Source organism: Saccopteryx leptura, chromosome 2 (assembly GCF_036850995.1).
Source record: "Saccopteryx leptura isolate mSacLep1 chromosome 2, mSacLep1_pri_phased_curated, whole genome shotgun sequence".
Lineage (NCBI taxonomy): Eukaryota > Metazoa > Chordata > Mammalia > Chiroptera > Emballonuridae > Saccopteryx > Saccopteryx leptura.
Window position 1 is genome coordinate 346277454 of NC_089504.1, and position 27652 is coordinate 346305105.

Sequence of the window (27652 nt, forward strand, 5' to 3'; positions counted from 1 at the left end):
TCCCGCTGAGCATAATCGGGCACTGGGCAGCCCACCCACCCCTGAGATTAACCCCTGCTGGGACCCCCATGAGGGAGCTGCCAGCTCCCTCACTTCAGACCAACTTGCCCAGTTGGATGCCCCCTCACAATATTCTGGGTCCCTGGCACAAAACAGGAGGGAGTTGGAGCCAGGGAGAGGGAATGCCTGGACTTCCGGACTTCTTGCCATCTCTCCCATGTGGACTTCCACCCTGGGGCACAGACCAGACCACGCGAGGGCTAGCCCTGCGCGAATGAATGAAGCAAAGCATGGCCGCAATCCCCCTCTCAAAGCCTTCCCCACTTTGAGTCAGAAGCCCCACTCCCAGACTGAGAAGAAAAAGAAGAAAAAACAAGGCCTGTGCCCAGCCTTTATTCCAGTGAGCCCTCACCCGTGCTCTACAGGGTGACCCAGCCCGGACAACGCAGGAGGGGGTTGTGGGAAGGGTTTCCTGCCCACTGGTATCCTGCTTTCCCAAGGTCAAAGCCTTCACTCTGCCAGCTTTGCCAACCCATGGTCCCTCCCTGGCTGGCGTGTGGTGAGAGGAATGCCCACAGCTAGCACACCTTGGTTGTAACAAGTCCCTGCCCAACCAAGCAGGGCTCCCCTGAGCTTGTGGTGTACATAGGGGGGCGGGCAAAGCAGGGGGTGGCGGTGAAGCAGGGGGGTTTGGGAGCCCCAGCCCTCCTCAGGCCAGGCCACCACCAATGTGTCCCTTCCTTGTGCCTGGGCCAGCCCCACCTGAGCCGTCTGGACACGGGGAGGGGTGGGGCCTGCCGGCTGTGCAGCCACGTGTAGGGCCCTCAGGGGAGGAGGGAGGGCAGGATAGTGGTGCTCTTAAGGCGGGACTGCGGTGAACTGCACCTCCCCTGACTCCTCACCTGGTCTCTGAGCCGTCTTGATCCCAAGAGCCAGGAGTGCACGCAGCTCCTGCCCACCCTGGACACCAGGTAGGTGCCTTATTCTTTAAGGAGCAGAAGGAGAGACTGGGCACCTTCCCAGCCCGACTCATTTAACCCTTTGCCCTCTGCTTCTCCACTTCTGGGGCGCTGGGCTCAAAGGGAAGGTGGACAGAAATGGGGAAGAGGCTGTGGATGAGAGCGAGGGGGCTTCAGGAGCACAGGCCCAGGGCTCAGCACTTCGAGGGCGTCGATCTGTACCCCTTGGTGTACAGATGAAAGAACCAGGGTGTAGGGAGGGGAAGAGGTTTGCCCAAGTTCATAGAGACTTGAGAAGGGAATGGGCACTGAACCTCCTGCCTCCCAGCCTGGCCCTGAGCCCCAGAGGTGGGGACCATGGCCTTCAACTGGTCCTGCAAGTCCCGGTTGTCCCTCGGTCTGAGAGGAGGGGATGGAACAATAAGAGGCCACTCTTCCAGGACAGGGGCTGAGTGGGAACTGGGTATTAAGGCAGGGGACTTTTGGGGGACTCAGGCCTTACTCCCTTCCACTGTCTTCTTTTGTTGACTTGGGCTTGTAAGAGGGAGAGCAGGTTGGCAATGAAGCAGAAAAGATTTGCCAAGATAGCATGATCCCCTGCCTCTGGAGCCCTCGGAAACAAAGAAAGAGATTTAAATACAAATCTGAACGGGCTGTGGGTGGGAGGGATTCATTAACAGGGCTGAGCTAGCTGGAGCCTTCCCTGCCCACTATACACCCCCACCCCACCTCCTGTGCACGCGCGCGCGCGCGCGCGCGCACGCGCACGCGCACACACACACACACACACACACACACTTACACAGAGTCCTGAGCCCCAGGGACCCTCCCCTCCCCCTTAGAACAGGAGCGAAAGAGCCAGCAAAGTGCACTGGTGGGGCAGCATGTCCAGGAATAGAGGAGGGAGCCCAGCCCCTGCCCGGGGAGGTCCAGGGTGATCCAGGAACTGTTAAAGTGAACCCTCCCAGCCTGTGCCATGGATTACAGAATCCCAGGAGGGGAAGAAGTGAAAGGGGTCTTAAATCTATGAAGCAGAGGTATAGGTGTAAGAGCCTCGACCACCCGGGTTCAAGTCCCAATCCCACCACTGGGTTCTGTGGGTTGTGTGACCTTGAGGAAATCCCTTGACCCCCTCTAGTCCCACAGTAAGGGTACTCTCCTCACAGCACCGTTGAGAAAATGAAGTGAGTACATTTTAACTATGTTATTATAATGGCCCCATTATATAGATGGGACAGCTGAAGTGCAGAGAGGAAAGGACACCTGCCCAGAGTGGTACAAAAAGCAGTTCCCAAATCAGGAGGCAGACATCCTGGGTCCTAATCCTGGGGGGAGAACCAGGCCCCAGTGTACTCCATAAAGTCGACAAGCCCAGCCTTCTCTGTGAGCCCCAGACAAAAACCCTGCAGGGTATGCCGGGATCCTGCCCCAGCAATGTGAGGAAAAAGCATGTGAGGAAAAAGCCACAGCCTGGTGTCCTCAGCTGCCCCCAGGAAGGAGCTCAGAGGCCGATTCCCTTCCACTGCCATTTATAGACATGGCTTCAGGAGCCTGGGAGGCGCCAAGCCCTCCAGGACCCAGCCAAGGAGAAGTCTGGCAGGGGCCTTCAGGAGCCGGGGAGGAGAAGAGGGGCCTGGCTTTTCTCATTAACTTACTGTGTGACTTGGGCAAATCATATACCCTTGCTGGACCTCAGATGTCCCTCTGCATTTGAACTCAATGTGGTACAGGAGTTAAGAGTCCCAAGTCCCACGGCCTGGGTTTGAATCCCAGCTATAATCACTTTTCTGGGTGAGCAGCCCATGCAGATTTCTTAACCCCTCTGAGTCTCAGTATCTTCATCTGTAAAATGGGCTGGTACTAGGGGAGCAGTACTTCCTAGGATTGTGAGAGGAAGAGTTATTATCCGTAATACACAGAGGTCAGTACCTGACACATGGTGAATGCTCGTCAGTGGGAGCTACTATTGTTTATTCTTAGGGAGTTGTTATACTCTAGACAAGCCCTTATTTCTAAGGAGTATTCAGAGTTGTCCAACTGCTTTCCCCAGCAGAGCCTCATTGGCTCCATGTCGCTCTCTGGGAGGGTGCAGGGCAGGAATTCTTCTGTCCATCTCACAGATGAGGAAACTAAGGATCAGATTACACCTTAAGGAACTGTTTGAGCTGGGAATCGAATCTGAATCTTCAGACTTCAAAATCGAATCTGAATCTTTGGACTCGAGTCCGCATTTTTTTCATGTGCCAGTGGCTGGTCCCAATGCCATTCCCAGCACTGGGGGTCTGACTCCAAAGCAGGATGTGACAGAAACATTTTGAGAAAAGGGAAAAGCAGAGCTGAGGACTTTCAGGGGCCAAGTGGTGAGGCTCAGGGCAGGCAGTGACAGTGTGACCAGCATGTCTCAGCTCCTTATAGTTTTCTTGGCAGCCTCAGTACCAGAACCTCTTACCTCCACCCCAGCCTCACCTGTAGGAATGAACTAACTTGGGATATTAAGGTTAGACAACAGGAAGAACTTTCCACAGTAAAGGAAATGAGGCACTTGAGACATTTCTTTCCTCAATGAGCCCCCCCCCCCCAGGGAGTGAATATCATCTGATGATGTCACTTCATAGCTCCAAACCATTCTGTAGCTCCCCCTTGTCCTCAGGGTTGAGATAGCACTACTGAACCCAGCCTGCAAAGCTCTGCAAGGTCTGGCCAGCCTGCCTCCCCCGACCCATTTTTCCCTCCATCTACCTTAGGCGCCCCCTGTTTTCTGGGGTCTCAATAATGCCTACTGATCTCCCCTATCTGTGAGGCCTCTGAACACACCTGCTTTCTCACCCCCACCTGCCTGGCCAGCTAGCTCCTGCTTTTCCTTCTTGTTTCCCTTTATATGTTTCTTCCTCCAGGAAGTCCTCCCTGACCTCCCCACCAGTGCCTACAGAGTCCCCTCTGCTTCCTCTCCTTCCTAGTGATACTGTTTTTGATTGCTCACCTGCTTACTTGTCTGTTTCACACACTGACCCACGTAGCGTAGCAGTTAAAGACAGGAGCTCTGACATCAGGCAGCCTGGGATCCAGTCCTGCTCCAACTCTTGTTGGCCATTCACCCTTGAGCAAGTTACTTACCTCTCTGTTTCCATCCTCACACTGTAATATGGTAATAATTATAGTATTACCCCATAGGGTTGTTATGAAGATTTTAAAAGACTTTGTGTGTAAACACCAGTGCCTATTGCACACAGTCATTACTCAACAAATACTAGCTGGGTCATAGCAGAAATTTAATAAACTTCTATTGAAGTTATTTTATTTAACAATAATGTGTAGATACTTTAGTATGTGCCAGGCGCTATTCTAAGCATGTTACAAATATAACTCGTTTCATAGATAAAGAAACAGAGGCACAGAGAAGTTAATTAACCTGCCCAATGTTATACAGCTAGTAAGAGGTGGAGCCAGGAAGCAAACCCAGGCAGTCTGGCTCCAGCATCCATGCTTTTCAATGATGAATGTCTGGGGGGGAGAGGAGGCGGGGGCTTCAGTTACAAAAGTCACTTAAGCTCCCACCCCTGGCCTCTTTCAGGTCCTGGAGCTCCTGGTTGGCAAGTGACATCTCTGGGATATAAGTGAGGCTAGTTGGAAGCCGGAGGTAAACAGCCGGGTCGCTGCCCCCACCATGTCGCAGGTGATGTCCAGCCCCCTGCTGGTAGGAGGCCATGTGGCCCGCCTGGCTCCCTGTGAGGAACCAAGGAGGGCCCTGCACCCAGCCCCCAGCCCCAGCCTGCCACCCCAGTGCCCTTACTATACCACAGAAAGCTGGGGGGCCCAGGCCCTGATGGGCCCCGTGCCCTGCAAGGAGCCCCCCAACAGGCTCCAGCAGGCCCCACAGGCTGAAGCCAAAGCCAGCTGCCTCCTACGGTCCCCTGAAGAGCACTCAGGGGCCCTGGAGGACCTGGACTCCTACATCGACTTCTCACTGGAGAGCCTCAACCAGATGATTCTGGAACTGGACCCCACCTTCCAGCTGCTCCCCCCAGGGCCTGGCGGCCCATGGGCGGAGCCCACCCAGAGCACTACCTCAAGGAAAAAGAAAGAAGAACCCGAAGCCTTGGGTAAGGACAGGGGCACAAGGGCAGGGCGGGGCGTGGGGACCAGACCTCATGCAGAGGGACTTTTCTACAGAATCAGAGGAGCAGGCGGCAAGGTCCTGTTGGGAGATGACATGCAGCCTTACACAACTTACTTAACTTCTCTGTTTTCCCTGCTGTACAAAAGGGATAAATGCAAGTTTCCCTTACTACCCACTTCTGTTTGGCTTCCAAGTTTGGAAAGTGATGGATACCTGTTTTATGTGGCTTTTCAGAGGATTTAAATTATATATAAATACATATATAATATATGCACATTATATATATGCTATATATAATGTGTATATATTAGGTATACAATGCCATACATTATAAATAAGAGCTCAATAAATGTGGGGTCCCTGAACCTCAATATCCTATGGTATCTCTCCTTAAGTCTTAACTTGGGCCCCTTAAAATTTCTTTAGGCTTTCTATCTGAACCCCTGTCCCTGTTTAGGGGAGTGTTACTCCGGAGAGGCCCAAGCTGGAAGTAGTGGGGTTGGAGAGACATAGATTTCAGTCCGTGTAGGGTGGTAACCCTGTTGTGTTTAAGCAGTAGTGTGCTAATAAATGTTTAACAACTGGCTTCCTGTGGGGTAGGGGAGAGCCCTGATATGAAGCATTTACCAGTTTCCATGGTGTAACCCTTCCACCCTGGCCAACTTCAAGCTACCATCATGAAGTCACTGAATGTGGCACTGGAAAGAGATTCACAGTAGCGGACTAATACAGCAGGTGTAAATAGTAAAATCATTAGGATATAAAGAATTTGGAGCATTCATTACTTCTGTTTCTAATATATGTTATTTCATTGTAATTATATATCATTTAATTTTTTTTTCTTGTGGGAGAAACAGAGAAAGCCAGAGAGAGGCACAGATAGGGACAGATAGACAGGAAGGGAGAGAGATGAGAAACATCAATTCTTCATTGCGGTTCCTTAGTTGTTCATTGATTGATTTCTCATATGTGCCTTGACTGGGGAGCTACAGCAGACCGAGTGACCCCTTGCTCGAGCCAGTGACCTTGGGCTCAAGCTGGTGAGCCTTGCACAAACCCGATGAGCCCATGCTCAAGCTAGCAACCTCGGGGTCTTGAACCTGAGTTCTCCATATCCCAGTCCGATGCTCTATCCACTGCGCCACCCACTGGTCAGGCTATCATTTAATTTTTTTTTTTTTTTGTATTTTTCTGAAGCTGGAAACGGGGAGGCAGTCAGACAGACTTCTGCATGCGCCCGACCGGGATCCACCCGGCATGCCCACCAGGGGGCAATGCTCTGCCCATCTGGGGCGTTGCTCTGTTGCAACCAGGGCCATTCTAGCACCTGAGGCAGAGGCCATGGAGCCATCCTCAGCACCCGGGCCAACTTTGCTCCAATGGAGCCTTGGCTGCGGGAGGGGAAGAGAGAGACAGAGAGGAAGGAGAGAGGGAGGGGTGGAGAAGCAGATGGGCGCTTCTCCTGTGTGCCCTAGCCGGGAATCAAACCTGGTACTCCTGCACACCAGGCCGACGCTCTACCACTGAGCCAACCAGCCAGGGCCTCATTTAATTTTTAATAGTGGCTGAGCTTAGCAACCACCTGGACAAAATCCTGAAAATTAACAATTAGCTCTCCCAAGTTATTAGCAATCTCCATTATGCCACTGAAGCCCAGGAGATCTAGAAAGCCCTACATCTGGCTTTAGTTTCCCAAAGATTTTTAAGTATGTGTTGAAAAATGAAGATCAAAGAGCAGCAGCCCCATTAGACAAGCTGGAAGGCTGAGTCTTCCGGGGATTTCAATAGTCAGCGTGGGCATGGTTAGGATTAGAGATAGGATCCATGAGCATTTCTACTTATTGAGCACTTATATTCAGGCACTGTGCTGAACACTTTATAGTAGTACCTTTAATCTTCCCAATTTACCTCCATGAGATTACTATTTTATTCCCATTTTACAGTTGAGAAAACAGAGGTTGATAGACTTGAATAAAGACCTAACCTAGTCTCACCTCTGTCTGGAGTCACCTCTGGGGTGGGGGGCAAACCTCACACAAGCTGTTTACTTCGCTTCTTTGTGTCTCAGCTTCTTTGTCCATAAAATATAAATGAGTTCTTACCTCAAAGGGTGTTGTAGAGATTAAAAGAAATAACACTTGTTGGGTATTTATCACTAATCCTGGCACACTGTGAGTCATTATAAATGGTGCCTGCTTTATTAAACACTAGGGTTGCGTTTAGGACCGGCCTCAGGACAGGGTCAGGGTGTGGGGTAAGAGCGAGCCCAGCACACAGGTCCTCTGGCGCCTGGGCTCCTGACCCGCCTTCTGTTCCTCCCACCGAGTACTGCCTGCCAGGCTTGTTAAAAAAACTGCCTCCAGCTCTCAGGAGTCTTCCTGCTGCTTAAGGCCAGCTCTGGGCATGCCGCTGCAGGGTCCGTGGTTTGGGCCTAATTACCATTGGCAGGAGCAAACCCGGGGCTTTAATGTTCCTGCCCCAAGGCAGGAGTTCCACACACTCGAGGTCAGCGGGGCTGAGGCCAGTCTCTAGGGAGCATCCACATGCATGGGGAAGAGATGTTGACAACTGGGCCTTTCCTCCAAGGAACGCATGGGTAGTAGTCTGTTCTCAGGTGCCCTGGGCGTGACCTGCCATCATGAGGATGTGTCCACCTCACTTGGGTGCTAGGAAGGCAGCAGTGGTCCGAGTCCCAAAGAAGATTCCTCCTCTGTTCTAGCTCCTTCTGGTGAGATTTTTTTAATCCTCTCCTCTAACCTGCACTTGGATACCTGGAATGTCTGGGAGCTCACTACCTCCTGATTCCCAGTCAGCTCCCTGTTAGAAAGTTCTGTGCAAGCACCTGTGTGTCACTGTGCTGAGCTGCACTTTCTCGTGCGTCGTGACCCCCCACACCCCTCCCCTCAGACCACTACTACTGATGACAAGGCAAGCTCCCCCTGGCCCAGGGCTATGTAGCTAATTCTGGGCACCATGGTGAGTTTTCATCCAACTACACATAGTCCATGCAGATAACCACACACACCCCCTTCATTTGCACTCTCATTTTTCCAACTTTTGGGGTGTCGAAGGGAAGACATCCCATAATTGTGGTACTGGCAGATGTTCACCATTTCTCCTTCCTTCCCAACTTGGCAAAATTAAAAATTAAATATTGGCGATCCCATGTTGGTCCCTCCCCCAAATACAGGGTGGGGCAAAAATAGGTTTACAATTGTTCGTATGGAAAAGAATACAATAATTAATACAAGAATAAACTGTGCTTCATGTCCTCACGACTGTAAACCTACTCTTGCCTCCCCTGTACACACAGAAAGATTTTGGTAACGCCTGATCCCAGCATCTGCCCTGTGGAGGAAACAGTGATTACCTCGTTTTACAGCTGCGCACAGCACAGGGAAGTGACGGCCCACTGTCACATAGGTACAGGTCAGGCCTCAAAGCCCAGGCTTCCGGGCTCTAATGCCCACGACCTTGCCTTTCTCTCTTGCTTGGAGCTGGTATCTCACCCTCCAGGGCTTCACAGAATAAAGCTATCTGGAGGCAGCTGGGGGCCCTCTTCTGAGACCCCACCTCCCCCGTGCCTCGAACCTGCCCCCAGCTTTCCTGCCCCTGCCTTACTTAGTTTCCTCCAGGCTTGCCCTGGGGTGGGGGGAGGGTCCCCATGCCACAGGGGATGTGGCTTCTAGAAGCAAACACCATATTCCCTTCTTTATCCTCTCTCCCCCCCCTTCCCATCTTTGGAACAGGCCCCCACTTTTTATTTTCCAGCAATTTCTGCCAGACAAGTCTGTTTGCCAATCCTAAGGGAAAGGTGTCTAATAACTGTGACCCCACCCACCCACTGGCCTGGTGGGGTGCCTGCATCCACTGGGCACTGCTCAGACTTGCTGCCTGGGCCTGTAAACAGTGACTGCACCAGGGCACAGGGTGGGGCGCCCCCGGGGCCCCCCCCCCCCCCGCTACATTCACCCAGGGCAGCAGCAGGAGGTGACTCACAGCCCCAGGACTCCTGCACTCTCCCCCTGAGCGAGGCCTTTGGTAGTGTTTGGGTGACCCAGCGAGGAAGGGCCCAGAGCTTCCCCAGATCAAGACCCTCCCCAAAGCAGCCAGGACAAGGCTTTGGGAGAGGAACCCCTCCTCCGGGAAGGGGCCCCCAGTCAGAGCACAGGAGCAGGAGCCGGGTTCCTCTCCAGAGGTCTCCAAACTTTTTACACAGGGGGCCAGTTCACTGTCCCTCAGACCATTGGAGGGCTGCCAAATACAGTGGTCCTCTCACTGACCACCAATGAAAGAGGTGCCCCTTCCAGAAGTGCAGTGGGGGCTGGATAAATGGCCTCAGGGGGCCGCATTGCGGCCTGCGAGCCGTAGTTTGGGGACGCCTGCCCCTGGCCATGTGACACCGGATAACTCACTGACCCTTTCTGTGCCTTGATTTCCCATCTGTTATATGGAGTTAGTATGTCCGACTTCGGCACAGTTACCATGAGGACTGAATAAACGAACGCAGGTAACGTGTCGGTAACAGTGCGGGCACAGAGCACTTAGTAAATACCAGCCTTTATTAAACATTGTGCAATGAATGTTAACTCCTCTAGAAAAGCAGTGCCTGCTGGCATTGGGCATCCGGGCTGTTATGAACTTGAAAGGAGTATGGGTGTAAGCACTATAAAGTCCTATAAAAATACAAGCTGTGCTTGCCAACCTTCCAGAAGAATCCACCCCTTTCCAAGACCTCATTTTTTTTTTTCAGAGCCCACAGTACATTGTGCCAAATATTCTCCTCCTGCCTTTACCAGCAGCACCTATGCCTTAGCCAGAGTGTTAGTTGTCTGGCCAGTACTGCCCCCAAAAGCAGGCAGGTAGGAGATGCTCCTCGAAGCCCACCATGGGCCAGACCCCAGGCTCCATTCACCTGTGTATTTTATCCTCTCCGCAACTATGGGACACGGGCTCTAGACTCCCCACTTTGCAGATGAGGAAACTGAGGTTCGGAGTGGTTAGGATAGTACCCGCTGCCTCTTGGCAGGAAAGTAGAAAAGCCAGGACTCACACCCAGGTTCGTCTGACGACAAACCCAGGCCTCTGTCCCCATCCTGGAGCAGCAAGGCCAGGCCAGCCTGCCAGCCCCCCTCATCTGATGCAATCTGCCACCCCAACCCTGGCCCAAGCAGGCTCAGACAGAGGCAGTAACGATGAGCAGAGCCAGAAGGCCCTGCCCCAGAGCGGGCTGGGGCAGGCAGGGGCCCCACAGTCACAGCTGGCGGGCGCATGTGCCAGAGCCCAAGTGGGTGGGAAGCTGGCAGATGGAAGCTGAGGGTGCAGTTTCCCGCCGACTCTGCTCCAGTTTCCATCCTGGGAAGCCAGCAGCAAGACTCACAGCCCTCCAGAGACAGCTCAGTAACCCCCACCCCCACCACCTTCGCTGGAACAGCTCCCCTCCCCCAGGCCAGGAAGAGGGACGTTTATCCTCATCACGAGGAGAACCACAGGGCACCCCACTCCAGGGAGGAACAAAGTCTGGGGACAAGAGTCCGTCCTGGGTGCCCCCACTGGGGAATGAAAAGAGCTTTGGAGTGAGTCAGTAGCGTGGGCCAAACCTGATAACCAATCGCTGTGTGCCGGTTACCAGCGTGGGCCCTGGCCTGCAGAATTCCACAGCTCGGAGCGCCACAAGCCCTACCCTCAGAGAGCTGCTGCTACAAAGCAGAGTTCTCAAACTCTAAAGTGGGCCCGGAGCCCCGGGTTCCTGCTAAAATTGCAGATTCTGATCCAATTGGCCTGGCATGGGGCCTGAGATTCTGCTCATCAGATCACCTCCCAGGCGTAATGCACTGCTGGGCCGGACCGCAGTGATGATGCTCAGTGCAGGCTGGAGCCACTGGGGAACTAAACAAACACCCCGAGGCCTGAGCCCGCCCAGAGATGCTGGTCTAACTGTCGCAAGATGGAGCCTGGGCATTAGGACTTTTAGAAGCTCACTGGGTGACTCTAGGTGCAACCAAGCCTGCATGGTAGGGTACAGAGGTAGAAACAGCTTTCACATGCCCTGCATCAGAAGACATGACTGGCACACTCTGCTAAGCACTCATTTCAGCCTGGAGAGTGGGGCACACACAAAGGGCTTACTATGTGCCAGGTGCAGAGCTGGGCCCCCTGCATTCATCTCATTCATCTGTACTATAACATCAAGAGGTTCGATATAGTCGCCCCATTTTACAAGTGTGGAAACTGAGCCTCTAGGGCAGGGGTCGGGAACCTTTTTGTCTGAGAGAGCCATGAACGCCACATATTTTAAAATGTAATTCCGTGAGAGCCATACAACAACCCGTGTACGTTATACATTATCCAATAAAAATTTGATGTTGTCCTGGAGGACAGCTGTGATTGGCTCTAGCCACCCACAACCATGAACATGAGCGGTAGGAAATGAATGGATTGTAATACATGAGAATGTTTTATATTTTTAACTTTATTATTTTTTTATTAAAGATTTGTCTACAAGCCAGATGCAGCCATTAAAAGAGCCACATCTGGCTCTCGAGCCATAGGTTCCCGACCCCTGCTCTAGGGCATGAAGCCCTAGGCCAAGCTCTCTGGTAGTGAATGGCAGAGCCAGATCAGAAACCGGGATCTGTCTGACTTCAGGCCTATTCATCCTACTGCGTCTCCCACCCAAAGGATGACGGTGACTTTGGCAATGGGCCCTGAAGTTGGAGCTGAATGTTAATTCTGATTCCAATGAGTTTCTTCTCTCTGAGCCTCAGTTTTCTCATTTATATAAAGGAGGGGGGACCCGAGGGTCTTCAGGACCCTTCCAGCATTCCTGTTCTAAGAGTCCAGGCTCCCGGGTTTCACCGATGCTCTGCTTCTCTCCCCAAAGATATAAAGTACATCGAGGTGACGTCCACCAGATCAAGGTGCCACGATGGCCCCCAGCGCTGCTCCAGCCCATCTGTCACCCCGCCTTTTGGCTCCCCACGCAGTGGCGGCCTCCTAAGTTCCAGAGACGTTCCCCGAGAGACTCGAAGCAGCAGTGAAAGCCTCATCTTCTCTGGGAACCAAGGCAGGGGGCACCAGCGCCCTCCTCCCCCACCAGGGGTTTTGTCCTCTCATCCCCCATCGTCTCCTACCATCTCCATCCCTTGCATGAGGAGCAAGGCCTCGGGCCCCCATGGCTTGGGTTCCCCACTGGTGGCTTCTCCAGGCTTGGAGAAGGGGCTGGGAGGCCTGGCCACACAGCGAGGCAGCAGGGTCTCTGGGCTGTCAGCCAGCCCGGCGTCTGATGTCAGCTATGTGTTTGGAAGGTAGGTCACTGTAGTGTCTAACGTTACCTCCACCACACACACACACACACACACACACACACACACACACACACACAGATCCTAAAATCATAGAGACACCCTGCTCTGTCTGAGCAAAATCTGGGCATACATCGAAAATAAAAGAGTGGCTGTTCTCTTTTTTTTTTTTTTTTCATTTTTCTGAAGCTGGAAACAGGGAGAGACAGTCAGACAGACTCCCGCATGCGCCCGACCGGGATCCACCCGGCACGCCCACCAGGGGCGATGCTCTGCCCACTAGGGGACGATGCTCTGCCCATCCTGGGCGTCGCCATGTTGCGACCAGAGCCACTCTAGCGCCTGGGAGAGGCCACAGAGCCATCCCCAGCGCCCGGGCCATCTTTGCTCCAATGGAGCCTTGGCTGCGGGAGGGGAAGAGAGAGACAGAGAGGGAAAGCGCGGCGGAGGGGTGGAGAAGCAAATGGGCGCTTCTCCTGTGTGCCCTGGCCGGGAATCGAACCCGGGTCTTCCGCACGCTAGGCCGACGCTCTACCACTGAGCCAACCGGCCAGGGCCGGCTGTTCTCTTTTATGCCATCACAGCCATTCAGATTGCAAGCCTTCCGTTTAGAATATGATTCAATACACAAAATTCTTGACTTACACCTATCTCTTGGGAAAAGGACTGTTATATTAATGAAACCCACCTTTATCCATTCCAGCCCTCATACAACCCATCTGAAGGAAGGTGTTTTTGTTCATTTTTGTTTTTAAGATTTTATTTATTGATTTTAGAGAGAAGAGAGAGAGAGAAAGGGGCGGGGGGGGGGGCGCAGAATGAGAAGCTTCAACTCAAAGCAGTTGCTCCTCGTATGTGCCTTAACCAGGCAAGCCTGGGGTTTCAAGCCTGCGACCTCCACATTCCCGACATTCCCGATAGATGCTGTATCCACTGCACCACCACAGGCCAGGCAGGGTTGTGTTTTTTCTTAACTTCAAAAACCAGGGATGTAAATAGAGTTGGGGGCCTGGGATGAACCATTTGCGAAAGAAGAGCCTCTTCCTCTTTGTTGCTGGCAAAGCCCAGCAGGAGGGAGGCAAACCTGCCTGGCATTACTTAAAATCTCTGGCCAGTTCTCTGCAGGCCTCACAGGATAGCTGCACATACACCCATCCTGCCCAGGAAGACCAAACCACAGGACCTCTGTCTTCCGTGCCAATCCCAAAGCCACTGTGCCAAGGCGATCTCTGGCCAGGAGGAAGGGCTCCCGCAGCCGTGCCCACTGGCATGGGGCTCTGAGCTCCGGGAACAGCCTGGCTGCATGCAGAGCTGGCTTCCTCCCCCTCCCCCAGCCGGGGAATTCCCTCTGCGTTAGAGCAGACACGGTCCGGTCCGGACCAGGACCAGCCTGTGTGCAGGGCTCTTGGGAGTGATGGGGTGACAGGGAGTCTGGTGCGACAGCTCAGTCAGACCTGCCTTGCTGGAGAAGCAGAGAGAATCCATCAAGCCTAACCCCTGTGTGCTGGGGAGGGCACACAGGGCATTTGGTTACTTTAGCTGCCCAAAGACTCTTCAGGGCAAGGACCTTTCTGTATCCTTCAGCACTGCTTGGGGATCGGGTAGGCATGCCTTTTGCTCTGGGCAATAGGGAGTGGATTCTTCAGTATTTTATTGACCGAAGCCTTAGGCACCCAGGTCACTGAATGACAGAGCCTGGCTCTGTCCGCTCAACACCCGAACAATGTGCCTACCCAGCGCTCTCTCTCCTTGCAGCTGCCCGCCCCTCCTCCGCTCCAGCATCTCCAGCCAACAGTCATCTTCTAGGTCCTTGGAAAGCCCAGCCAGCTCTTCCTCCAGCCTCCACAGCCTTGGCCCAGTGTCCCTGTGTCCGAGAGCCAGTGACATCCAGGTCTCCAGCAATACCGCCCCAAGCATGGGCCAGCCCAGAGCGACCTATTCCCCACCAGGGGCCAAGGAGCATGCCAGCAGCTGCCCCCCATCCATCGCCAACTCCATGGTGGACATACCCATCGTGCTAGTCAACGGCTGCCCAGAACCAGGGTCTCCCCCATCCCAACAGACCCCAGGACAGCAGGACTTTGTCCGACTCGGGTCTGCTTCTGCCAGCAACCGTTGTCCAGCCACCATGAGCCACAGCCAGGCCCTGCCAGAAGCCTCTCCCACTGCATGCCCAGAGGGTACGTTGTCAGCCGACACAAGCCCTGTAAGGTTTGGTTGGGGGAACAGACAAAGTACCAGTGGGTTTCTGCAATAGCCAGTCAAAACATTGAGTACTTGCTGTGCGCCTAGCTCTGTGCCAAGTAGCGGAGATATAGAAATGAAAACAGTCTAGGAAGAGAGATGAAAACCAAGGGTAAACACAGGGGTAAAGAAATGTTCTGAGTCTTATGGGGCCACAGAGGGAGGAGTGATCCTTTTAGTCTGGAGAACTGGAAAGGTTCCTCAGAGAAAGTGACATCTTCGCTGGGTCTGGAATGTAGATCAGAAGTCTGTGACCAGAGCAGGAAAGGAAGGCGGTCCCAGCAGAGGGGACGGGGGCCACAATCATGCAGGTGCGGGGCACATGTATGCTTAGGAAATGACTGGAAGGTTGGGTGTGGGGTGAGGTCATTGAGAGTAACCTGAGACCAGACTGTAAAAGGCTTTGAACACCGAGCTCAAGTGTAGATTTTACCCTTAAGGTAATGGGGGGGGGGGCATCAGAGGGTCTCAAACAGGAGAGCCGCAGGGTCAGGGGCGCACCTCGCATGGCAGATGAATCTCAGAGGCTGGCCTGGGCAGGGAGCGCAGTTTCTATTCGGTTCCATTTGGGATTTTATCATGAAATGGTCCGGACAAGCCCAAACGGAGCCTAAACAAGGCCGGGCAGGGAGGTGACAGAGAAGGGACAGAGCCTGGAGACCCTTGGGATATGGAAGCAGCAGGCTCAATGACTAAGCCATGAGAGGGTGAGGGAGAGTCAGTCAGTCGTAACTCTGACGTTGGTGGATGACAGGCAGGGTGGGGGGGACCGGGTTAAGGGCAACAATGCGTTCCAGTTCAGACCGCGAAAACCACAAAGCAGCAAACACTCTCCTTCCCGGAGTCAGGGACTGCAGGCGTCCAAAAGAGCAAAACCAACCAGAACCCAACGCAGCAAACACCAAGGCTAAGCCTGAGCAGCTCCCGTGCTCCCTTCCCATGGGCAGAGCCTCTTGCCAAGCCCCGGGGACTCTGGCCCTCCCCACTCAGCCGTCTCCTCCCCAGGCTTGCTTCTCGGCCCTCCCTCGGCCATAGGACAGGTACCAAGGTGACTCCAGGTGGGAGGGCAATGCAATGCTGACCCCTGGCCGGCTCGGTCCACTCCCGAAGCCGTGTCAACGCAAGCACATATGCCTTTGAATCTGCTCTGACCATTTTCCTAGAACTAGCCATTTCAGATTTTAGTCCAGTTTTTGTGAGTTACTCTCAGCGGGCTTCACATACTTTTCAAGGTCCTAAAATTAAGAACTACTGCTCTCTGCCTTTGGGACCTGAAAAATGGGCACTTTGGCATCTCAAAGAGCACGTTTACTTAGTGTGGTGAGAGCCCCATCCTGGTTCAGTGATGCCTGAAGATATCACTAATTATATCCTGGGATCTTATCAGATTCTGCAAAATATTCTCACAACAAAATTCACTATAACTTCCTAGGCTATGGGAGCATAAGAGACGCTCAGAGGTTTTGAGATCACTCAGTCCCCTCTGGGCTTTTGGAGGGAAATCAGTCAGGAATCCCATCTCCAGACCCAAATCTGCTGTTTTCCTTTCCTTCCCCCTTTTCTTTCATTTTCTTTTCCAAACTGAATATATCCCTAAGGAACTTGTAGGGTTACTAAGGGGGAGGAGAGTGTGAAAGCAAACAGATTATGCATCTCAGAATCCCTCATTTATCCCTTATTTCAGTCTCCAGCAGGGAACACTAGACTTGGGAAACTGTTTCTCATTAAACTGAGATTTATTTTATCTATTTGTTTTTGATTGATTACCAAGGATATGAGGGAAGACCTCTAAGTCCTAGATGTGCCAAGACCTGAAATTCTTCTGCTGGATTTTGCCTCTTCAGGCAGTTGGAGATAGATACAATGGGTTTGGGGTAGGAGAGGGTGGGTTGAATGGGACCGCTGGGCAGGGTGTGGGGGAAGGTCCCTCAGCTCCCCTCTGTCCAGCCGACAGGGTTCCCCTTCTCTGTCTGTCACTAGGTCCCACCAGGGACATGCAGCCCACCATGAAGTTTGTGATGGACACCTCTAAATACTGGTTTAAGCCAAGCATCACCCGAGAGCAAGGTAAAAGAAAGCACAGTGTTTCAGGGAATGAGTGACTCAAGAATCAGGTCTGGGTCCTGCAGTTGGGGCCCTGGGTCATGGCAGAGGAGGAAATGGCACATGGCAGGTCCAGGGAAGGAAGGGGTTGTCCTGCAGACCTCATGACCTGAGGAAATAGGGACTGCAGCAGCAATGGTGGATGTTAGACAATAGAAAGGACTTCCTGGGAACAAAGGGTGATCCTGTAACATCTGCTCTCTGAAGACTCTATGGGGCTGGGGGACAGAGGGTGTCCAGGTGGGGTGGTCACTGTCTCTGACCCAAGGATTGTTCTAGCATTCGAGCTGCTAAGAAAGGAGGCACCAGGGACTTTCGTCGTGAGGGACAGTTCTTCATACCGAGGCTCCTTCGGCCTTGCCTTGAAGGTGCAGGAGACCCCAGCACCCGCCCAGAACCTATCAGGTATGCGCCTGTCTCCGTCTTTCCTCAAGGCCTCTCAGAGGCAACAAGGAGTGGTGGGTTCTAGTCCCAGCTCTGCTGCGAGGCTGTAGGGGGCTCTGGGGCCAGGCCTATAATGACTCCTGGGAGGGGGTCCGCCTCCACACTCTCCCAGCTGCCCTCCAGCACCTAGGCTCTGGGAGCTCCTCACAGCGTGCCTGAGCTGCCTTCCTCCCTCCCCTCCCCCTCCTTGAGGCCCCAGAGTCCCTGCTTTAATCTCACGGTGGGAAGAGAAGGATGGTCCCAGCCCCTCTCCAGGCTGCTCTCTTGGAGGTGCCCACCTCCCTCCTGACCGGATTTATCAGGAGGGGACCTAATGTGAAAACACATGTGTGACAGCTGACCATGTGCTTCCTTGTGGTCACATCCACGGGGCATCTGCCCCGCCCCGGGCACTGCGGAGGGCACCAGGGAATCTCACTGGGGGAAGAGATTGAAAGCAGGTCATTTCAGTGTGGGGTATCTGGTCACTGCCTCTCCCGACACCCTATGATTGTAGTTCTCATTCAACAAAGAGACTAAGTAACTGAGGCACTGAGAGTTAGCCAGTGACACACACACACACACACACACACACACACACACCCAGCAAGTTAGAGTGAAAACTCAACCAAGATTTCTCTACCCTACGCCTCTCAGTCTAAATAAGAAAGTGGGGTGGTGTTGGTTATCAGGAAGCCTTGCCAATGAGCCCAAAGAGATGGGGAAGCTGGGAGCTGACAGAGACGAGCAGAGGGCACTGTTCACCCTCCCAGGCCAGCTTGGCTCCAGCAGGGAGCATCTGATGGTGGATAATAGTGCCTGGGAGGTAGGGGGTGGGGTGGGGACTAAGCTGCAGAGTTGAGATTTGATCTAAATAGTCACCGGAAACCATCCCTGAGAGGTCCGGAGACAAGAGAAAGGTCTGCTGATGGGAGAACTGCTGGATGCAGAAACCTCTGAGCAGAAGTGCTGGCACCTCCTTTGTGAGAGGCTTAGGACGGGACTGCTACCTGCAGTCCCAGAGGCGAGAGGACGAGCAAGTCCACCTCTGGATGGGCCAGGGCAAGCGTGGCTAACGCGGGGCTCTGATCTCTCATCCACATACATGCTTTCTTCTTTCTTTGTCCAGGGGAGGACAGCAGTGACCTTATCCGCCACTTCCTCATCGAGTCTTCTGCCAAAGGGGTGCATCTCAAAGGAGCAGATGAGGAGCCCTACTTCGGTGAGCCGGCAGGCCCCGGGCTGGGCCCGGCCGTCCTGGGCTGGGGGGGTGGTCCGGGGAAGGCCTTCTCATGCCGGGCCGCCTGCTTCCTTGCAGGGAGCCTCTCTGCCTTTGTGTGCCAGCACTCCATCATGGCCCTGGCCCTGCCCTGCAAACTCACCATCCCGCAGAAAGGTGGGTCTGGGCCCCACGGAGGCAGCGTCAGGGCACCGGCGTTCTGTTCTCACTAGAAAGGCTCCTACAGGCCACGTCTCCCCTTACTCACAGATTACTTCAGTGTCACTGTGAAAAGTATATACTCTATAGAGAGTTTGTCAACCGCTCCACTTCCTAGCTGTGAGAACTTGAGAATGTTCATCTCTCTAAGCCTCGGTTTCCTCACCTGTGAAATAGGGACAGCCATCACCATACCTGCTCATCGGATGGTGTGGGGATTAAATGAGATAACTCAGGCAAGGCTCTTAGCCTGAGTTTGATAAATAGTCACCTGCCTTGAGAGGATAAAAGGAGCATATATCAGCCATTTGGGGGAGGTTGGGGTTTTTCTTCCAGGTCTAACATGTATTGGGCGCTCGCTCACCCATTCATACCTCACTACAACCCTGGGAGGTACGTGTTAGGATTATCCCCATTTCACAGATGAGAAAAGTAGGGCTTGAGGCGTTAAGTAACTCACTCGAAGGCACAAAGGGTCAGAACTCCAGGCCGGATTGGAAGCGCCCCCAGAGTGTTGTACAGCCCAGCCGCACCCCCAGGTGGAGCGGATCATGGGGGCGTGCAGGAGTTACAGCGAGGGGGGTTCTGGAAGAGGAGGCGAGGGCAGGGGGAGCCCCTGGTGGGGTGATGCTGACAGTCTCCCTACTTTCAGCAAAGAAAGGCCTGGGTTTGGTGTGGATCAGAAAGAAGTGAGGGGGTCAGGGCCCTCTGAGGATGAGGTCACTCACTGCAGCTGTCCAGGGGCTGGAGGAGTGAGGAGGGGGAGAAGGGATCAAAAGGCTTGCGGGCTGGGTGTCGGGGAGTCCAAAGCGGCCTCATTTGCCTGGTTTCAGTAATCACACCTGGCTTCTCAGCCCAGTCACTTCCTGAAGGCGTGGGCCGAGGTGGAGATGTTCAAAGGGATTAATGAGGCCTGTTCCTACGAGAGGGGTCCATTCACTCCACCCCCTGGTCCCTCGGGGCCTGTTCCTTTACTTTGGCTCAGAATTGGGAGGTGGAGACGGAGCTTCAGACCCCTCGACAGACGGCCGGGCCTCCTGCCTAAAGAAATCTGCGGGTGAGTGGTACGTGGGAGGTTCCAGGCTTGGCTGTGTCCCTGGAGGGCACCTCCCAGCCCTGCATACACGCACACATGCATGTCCACACGTGTTTCCCTTCACAGCTTTATTTTTTCATCTTTAACAAGGTGCCACATTCCTCCCCCTCCCTGTAAACCGGGAGATGAGAGGCTGCAGGCCGGCAGTGGGCCAGAGGGAAGAGGGGCAGGAAGTGGGGAGGTGACGAGGCTCACACCCCATCCTGCACACACATGGGCACAGGCAGACGTGCTGGGGTCTCTTCGGATCTACAGTACCTGCTCTGGAGGTGGTCTCTGGGTCTGAGATTGCCACAGGGAAAAAGTCCCTCCTCCTCACATCCAGAGACCAGTCACAGAGCAGCACTTGTCTGAGTGACAGCACCTGCTCTATATGCCTCTGAAAACACAATGGCTCTCTCCCCATTCTTGTCTTCTCCCCCTTCTCTCAACAATGAACAAGGGCTCCAAAGGGTAGGTGGGGTTGGAGGCAGCACCAACCATGGATCTGGACAGACAAACCATTTGCCTGAACACCCTATACACAGACAGGGCAACGTTCCCACCCTTGCCCGCCCTGGAGGGCCAAGGCTAAGGCCAATGCAAAGCAACAAATAATCCCAGAGTCCTCTGCGGTTGATCAGAAATTAGTCACACACACAGTCTCCATCTGTCTGCCTGGTGGCTCAAAGAGGAGTCCTAGTGGGTTTCTGAAGAAGAAAGGCGACCACCCTGTCCCCTGGCTCTGGCCAGAGGAAGGACCAGGGCTGGGTGACCTCCGCCCAACCCGTGGATCCTGGCAGGATCCCAGGACAGTATCTGCATCCCACAGGCTGCCACGCCCTGTACCTGAGCTCTGTCAGTGTGGAGACCCTGACCGGAGCCCTAGCCGTGCGGAAGGCCATCTCCACCACCTTGGAGAGGGACATCCTCCCCACACCTACCGTGGTCCATATCAAAGTTACTGAGCAAGGCATCACCCTGACCGACGTCCAGAGGAAGTAAGGAACTTCCCTTACCCTGGGGCTGCAGGGCTGGGCAGGGTGAGATGGAGGGGGTGGCCAAGATGGTTATGGATCAGTGATGAAAGCAGAGTGCAGTGTCCTGGACCCAACGGGGTCAGTGACATGCCGAGTGACTCCAGGCAAGTTCTCTGCCTTCATTAAGCCTCACTCCAATGACCTCCTGCCAAAGCCCCCCTTCACTGCTCCCACTGATGAGATGGGATCAACCCGCAGTCATTGAGCATTGATAGAACATCTGCCAGCCAGACTCTGGCTGACTGCTGGGACACAGTGGGATGTGGTCACTTCGTCCCTGGGTGCAGGGATTTAGTCTAACAGGAACCTAGTCCTGGGTGAAGACACATGAGATGTCCAAGATGTAATTCCCATCCTCAAATAGTTCAAGGGAATGGGGGGGGCGGGAGCAGAAAGGAGCCAGAAAGCCCCAGTATGTCGGACAGAAACAGAGCAGAAGCCCTCCATGAAAGGAGAGAAGCACCAACATGTGCCCCAGGGCCCAGTGGTGAGAAAGATCAGGGCAGGCTGTCAGGAGTCCAGATGGGAGGCTTCTTAGAAGACAGGGAGCTGGAGACGAGGGAAGCACTCAAGACCCTGGGACGGGCTCTCACCAGCTGCCCTTCCCTCCTGCCTCTTCCCAGGCTGTTTTTCAGGCGCCATTACCCCCTCACCACCCTGCGCTTCTGTGGCATGGACCCCGAGCAGCAGAAGTAAGTTCAAGGCTGGGCCAAATGAAGACGGCCGTCAAGGGCCAAGCCGCCCGCTGAAGTTTCCATCCGGCTCTGGGACTGGGATCCCAGACAGAGCCTGTGAACCTCACGGGCCAGGAACAACAGAAAGAGGGGAAGGCGAGGCGCGGTGGGAGTGGGGACACAGCTGGCCATCTGCCCCCTGCTCTGGAGTCCAGGGCAGGAGCAAAGCCTCGGTACTCACTACTGTCTGCATTCCTCCCCGCAGGTGGCAGAAGTACTGCAAGCCTGCCTGGTAAGGTCTTCCTGTCCACTCAGCCGGTCACCATAGAGTCTCCGGGTGGCAGGGCCCCCGACCCAACATGGGGAGGAAATTAGGGAAGGGGGGGAGGCCCCGTCCTGACCTTAACCCTTTGTGTAGTGAGTTCTTTTTCCTTCTCGCTGACCCCCAGGAGTGAGGTGTTTGATTTTTTTTTTTTTCAAAAAATGAAATTAGTTCCAGTTACAGTTTTATTAACTTAAAATCACGTTTTTCTGATAACCAATTTATAGAAACAAGGAGAACTTACATTTGCCTTATTTTTAATGTTGCCTTTCACATCGTACTCTGGATGGTCAGGAGGCACAAGGACGTACGTGAACGTTCGTGCCACTCAAAGGATTAAGAGCCCATGGCTTTGATGGGGTCAGCACAGGCCCTGGCCCTCAGGGAGCCTCCAGTGTGATGGAGAAGGCACAGGCTCCAACCTCAGGGAGCCTCCATCTGTAGGGAAGTTCCTGCCTGTCTGATGGCCAAGACACACCCTTACCCTCCCTGTTCTGATGGGGAATACACAGGTCCCTGTCCCCAGGGAGCCCCATTTCAAAATGAGGGAAACCCAGATCTTGAACTCAGGGATCTCCCAGTCTGACAGGGAGACACACACCCCTCTCAGAGCGCTCCCATTGTAATGAGGAGCCGGGCCACTTGGCTAAGGAGGGGGCAGGGAGGACCAGTGTGGGCTGAGTTCCCCCTCCCCGCCAGGTGCTCCCCTGGGCCTCGCCTCCTCACTCAGACTGCCCTCTCCCACCAGGGTCTTTGGGTTTGTGGCCAAAAGCCAGACCGAATCCCAGGAGAACGTGTGCCACCTCTTCGCAGAGTATGACCCGGTCCAGCCGGCCTCACAGGTCATAGACCTGGTGACCGCTCTGCTGCAGGACACAGAGAGGATGTAGAGGGGAGCTCCCTGCCGTGTTCCCCCATATCCCAAAGGGCTCGCTCAGAAATCTCCTCCACCCCATGAACAAGCAAGCGGCCGTAGCCACACTGAAGGACCAACGTATTAGACTGAGGAGAATGGGACTAAGTTGAAACCCCTGAACCTACTATGACTTTCAGCAGTGACCTTCATCCAGACCCACCTGGGCCTCAGTTTCCTCACCCAGGAAAGGAGGCCAAGAGACAGGATCAGCTGTTCTTCTCAGACTTGGGTGGGCATCTGGACGAGTTCCCTGTAATTCTAAGGCACACTCACTCTGAGGACCCCCACATGAAAACAACCTCTGAGGACACGTGACTCCATCAGCCTAGACACTACTGACCCAGCCGCCTAAGCTAGAGACTCTGACCCTGTTTCACGCAAACAGCAGGAGCCAGTCGGACCGGACGCCCCCCCCTGCCCCCCCTACCCCCCCCTTCACAGGCTGGCCTGGGAGCAGATGGATGCAAAGATGGAGGACAAAGGGAGGGATGGACTGGCTCTCTTTTCCTCCATATCTGTTCCTTTCCCCACTTCCCTAACGGCTTGGACAGCTGTTCCCAGGACAAAGCTGAATCCCCTGCCCTGAGTTCTTCAGGCCAAGTGGCCATGGGTGTTGAAGCAGCTTAGCAAGGGGGAACTTGCCCCCATGGTCAGAGCCGACCCAACTGTCCTCACATTTTTGATGTCTAATCTCCTCTATTGCAAATGAGGGTCAAAGCCCCCTCTTTTCTTTTAATTTTTTGATAAGCAAGTGTCCTTCTGGTGTCACAGATCCCCTAGTGTTGCTTGTGTAACCCACAGGTGGGGTGGGGACAGCAAGGTCCCTGCTCTCCCGAGCCACACGGGGGCAGCAGAGAGTCAGGAATGCAAACAGGCAGCCACTCCAAGAGACTTCGAGAAGCTGGGTGGTCTTTCCCCGCCCCACCCCCACGCCCACCCAGCCCTCCAGAAGCTGGGATCGTTTGTATCGCAGGCGTGGGGTCCTAAAGAAACCACGCTATGAGGGTGGCAAGGGAGGCTCAGAGAAGCAGCCCGCTTCTGCTCTATGAGGAACAAGTACCTGCCCCCTCCCAGGCCCTCCCAGCTGGGGGCCTGCCCGAGCATCATTATCTCTGGCCCAAGTAGGGCCTGTCAGATTATGATTTCAGCCCAGGAAACCAAACCGGACTGAAGCAGCCCTGGGCTGGCAGGACCTGCTGAGACCAGCCCCCCCAGCCTGCGGTCAGGCACTGCCCCATCCCCGGAGACCGCAGAATGCTAGACAAAGTTCTCGAAGGTCACAGCCTGGTGACTGGCAGAGAGCCTCCATATACCCATGGGTGCCTGTAGAGTTTCCAACATGGAAAATAAAGTGTCTGTCTTTGCACAACAGTTGGTTCTAAGGCATTCTGGACTGTCCCGTCAGAGATGGAGCCTTGAACAGAGAGAAAGGGACCTGAGCTGGCAGGTGGCGGCTGTGTCTTAGAGTAGACCACCTGTGCCACACTCCCTCCCACACCCCTGGCCACAGCAGTACGGTCTCCGCTGGCTTCCACTCACAAACCATTACTAAACCGTGCTGTGTCCTCCACAGGCCTGACACTCCAGCCCTTCCTGATCCCTCCCCTGCCACTCTGTCAGGAAGACAGCGAGTTGGGGTGCTCCCTGCGTCCTAGGGCCAAAGATGACCGACTGGTGCCAGGGTCTCACTCGGGTTCCCTGAGGGGCGGAGAGAGGTGAGCGGGACATGAGCAGCTCAAGAGAAGATCAGAAAAGTCCTTGAACCGAGATGAGCCCCAAGCTACCAGCTCAACCCTAGAGAACCAGACAGTAGCCCCGTCATCCCACCCTAGGCCTGGGTGGTTCTACCCCGGCTTCTGTTGCTGGTGATCCAAGTCTTGCCAAGTGGTACCGGAGGGAGCTGCAGGGAGCACCCACTTTCCTGAAGAGCCTTAGGAAGGGGAGAGCTGCTATTCTGTTCAGACTAAGGGGTGGGACCCAGTGGCAGGGGCTGCCCTGGAAGGCGCGTAAAGAGACCCTCCAAAGGCCTTGAATAGCCCCTGCCTCCCCTCCCATGACCAAACTGCAGTTCCAGCCCCCCGCCTGTCCCTCCTCCGCCTGGCCATGGACAGTCTGCAGAAGCTCATAATCTCTGCTGCATTTGCCTGAGTTCATCTTTCCTCCAGGAAAGACTAACACAGAATTTGACTTGAACCTTTGCTGGGGGGCAGAGCAGCCGCCCAGCGAGGATGGGGGCATTGGAGGGCTAAGGGGAGGGAAGGCTGCCACCGAACCAGGAACCAGGGGGGTGGCTCTTTACACCCATACACAGACGCCACGGAATTTTCTCTCTAGAAGGTTCCAGGCCTTGTAGCCCTTGTTCTTAAGCCCCCCTCCTGAGTACCCCCTCCAACATCACTTCTCCCACCTTCCCGCCCCTTTCTCCATCTATCTCTACACGTACACAGAAACTGCCATCCGCCCCCCCTCACTTCCCCTCTACTAGTGTCTCCCTCCCTCCTCACTTTTCTCCTCTTCATTCCTTCTCCACCCACCCACCCACCCACCCTGAAACCCACCCTCTCCCTCTTTACAGAAAACCCGTCCTTCCCTCTCACTCCTTTCCCATTTAATTCCCTCCTCTCTTTGTCCCAAGTAACTGGACTCACAACAAAGCCCAGCCGCTGCTGGAGTTGATTGATGGGAAGAGAGGGTGGCAGCCTCCTGCACGCCCAACCATTTTTCAAGACTCAGATCCCCCGACCTCTGAACCCTGCCTCCTCTCTGGCTACAGAGTGACCTCCCAGAAGGCTGAAACACCCTCACCCCTGCCCCCTGACTGCCTCCCTCCCCACGGTAATCTCTCACGGTGGGCCAAGGCTGCTCACCCTGCTGTTTCCTCCTCACTCCTGTCCTTAACTCTGGTGCCATCCAGGCGGCTCAGGGCTCGGAACTAGGGCAGGGCTGGGGGTTAAGGGCTTCCGACTCAGCAATTGGTACCTTGATTCTGTAACAAATGTTTTTTGGCTGCATGCTTTGTTAATGTGAGCCAGGAAAACACATACAGTAAATACAACAGTGTTAAAAGTTCGTAAGTGCCATGCAGGGCTGGCAGACAGGGTAGAAACAAGGAAGATAGATTTTACCCATTTGGAAAAAATGAAGGCTCTGTTACCAAGGAGACATGTGAGTTGGGTCTTTAAGAATGAATAGAGGTTTAGTATACAAAGAAAGAGAGAAACCAACTTTTATTGGCAGGTCCTCTGTACCAAATGCAATGTGAGACACATCGTATATGTTTAATCCTATTTTACAGATTGGAAGACAAAGGTTCATAGGGTTAACTTGCCCGCATTCACCCAGCTAGGAAATGGTAGAGAAAGAGGATTCCAAGTCTGTGCCCGCTCTACTTCCTCAGCAATCTCAGACAAGCAGGCAGGGAAACTTGTGTGTGAAGCGCTCAGGTATGAAAAGGTATCATGTTTCGTGTGGCCCAAGTCCATGATACCCAAAGACCTAGGTGAGAAAGGAAGCAGAGGACAGAAGCAGGAGCCCAACTATCAAGAGCCTCAGGTGTTGCCTGACCTGTGGTGGCACAGTGAATAAAGCGTCAACCTGGAACACTGAGGTTGTCGGTTCGAAACCCTGGGCTTGCCTGGTCAAGGCACATATGGGAGTTGATGCTTCCTGTTCTTCCCCCCTTCTCTCTCTCTCTCTTTCCTCTCTCTCTAAAATTGAATAAATAAATAAATAGCTTTGGGTGTTAAACTGAGACTGTCTAGGAAATAAGTACTTGCTCAGTGAATGAATTAGTGAATGACACTGGACTCAGAACCACTGTATACAGTTGTACAGGTGGCACAATCATATATGGTCACCTGCTTGGACTTCACAGGCATCCCCAAACTACGCCCGGCCCGCAGGCCACATGCGGCCCCCTGAGGCCATTTATCCGGCCCCTGCCACACTTCCGGAAGGGGCACCTCTTTCATTGGTGGTCAGTGAAAGGAGCACTGTATGTGGCGGCCCACCAACAGTCTGAGAGACAGTGAACTGGCCTCCTGTGTAAAAAGTTTGGGGACCCCTGATTCTTGTAGATGAAGGAGAGACATCAGAGGCTTTCAACTAGGGAGTAAGCAACCAGATTTGTGCTTCAGAAATCTAACTGTGGGAGCAGGAGGCAGGGTCGGGGAGAAACATGATGGGAAGTGGAAGCCATGAGCAGCTGTAGTTCAGGCCAAGGAAGGGAGAAGAGCCTAACGAGAGGGGCTCTTATCCCGAGACCCTTGGCGGCAGGAGCTTACTTGGTCTGAGCCTGGGTCCTTGGTTCTCTCTGAACTTGGCAGGACTGTGTGGGAAAAGGCAGGACCAGGGCCCATCCCCCATGCATCAGTCTACTCAGGCTGCTATAACCAAATACCATAGACCCGGGGGCTTGAACAACAGACATTTATCTTCTCACAGTTCTGGAGCCCGAAGTTCAAGAAGCCAGCATGGCTGGATTCTGGTCAGAGCTTTTTCCTTGGCTTGCAGATGGCCATCTTCTCGCTGTTCACAGGGCACTCCCTCGAGGTGTGTCCTGGAGAGAGTGATCTCTCCTTATAAAGCCACCAATCCTATCAGATTAGGACCTCAGTTAACCTTAATTACCTTCAAAAGTCCTGTCTCCAAAGACATCCCACTGGGGTAGGGCTTCAACATGTGGATCTGGAGGACACGGCTCAATCCATAGCGTACCCCCTTCTGGCTTGTCTCCCTGCCCCAGCCATGTGGCCACCCCCACGGTGCCCCACTGCTGGCCAGGCTGGGCCCTCGGCCCCAGCAAAGCAGACCTTCTTCCTGACTCTGGGCCCTTGGAACCAGCCAGGGACTGTATTCTGACTGTTTTCTGGAAAGCAGCTCAGCCTTTCCCTCTCTCCAGCCGAATCTTGCCAAGGAGGGCAAGTCGGGTTCGGCCCGGAGCAGGCCGCTGGGGACAGGAGACAGGCCGGGAGGAGGGGACCAGCCTGTCTCCAGAGAGGAAAATGAGGAGGGGGAGGAGAAGGGAGTGTCACCCCC

At 54.1% G+C, this 27652-nt stretch overlaps 1 protein-coding gene and 1 non-coding gene across 2 annotated transcripts; one reads left to right on the forward strand and one right to left on the reverse strand.

Annotated features, from left to right (window-relative positions):
- The first annotated feature begins 851 nt into the window (after positions 1-851).
- On the forward strand, positions 852-23980 carry TNS4 (tensin 4). The gene is made up of 13 exons (XM_066364239.1): positions 852-971; positions 4531-5059; positions 11960-12383; positions 14136-14560; positions 16605-16691; positions 17007-17132; positions 18280-18372; positions 18469-18546; positions 19574-19645; positions 20496-20664; positions 21327-21395; positions 21643-21669; positions 22448-23980. The coding sequence occupies exons 2-13, from the start codon at positions 4624-4626 to the stop codon at positions 22587-22589; spliced, it is 2148 nt and encodes a 715-aa protein (XP_066220336.1). The 5' UTR covers positions 852-971; positions 4531-4623; the 3' UTR covers positions 22590-23980.
- On the reverse strand, positions 12862-12937 carry TRNAA-AGC (transfer RNA alanine (anticodon AGC)). Its single transcript has one exon. It is a non-coding gene; the product is annotated as a tRNA-Ala (tRNA).
- Positions 23981-27652: the final 3672 nt, after the last annotated feature.

Coding starts and splice junctions, on each gene's coding strand:
- TNS4 (XM_066364239.1), top strand. CDS start 4,624: ATGTCGCAGGTGATGTCCAGCCCCCTGCTGGTAGGAGGCCATGTGGCC. Junction 18,373..18,468: donor AGATGAGGAGCCCTACTTCG/GTGAGCCGGCAG, acceptor GCTTCCTTGCAG/GGAGCCTCTCTGCCTTTGTG. Junction 21,670..22,447: donor AAGTACTGCAAGCCTGCCTG/GTAAGGTCTTCC, acceptor CTCTCCCACCAG/GGTCTTTGGGTTTGTGGCCA.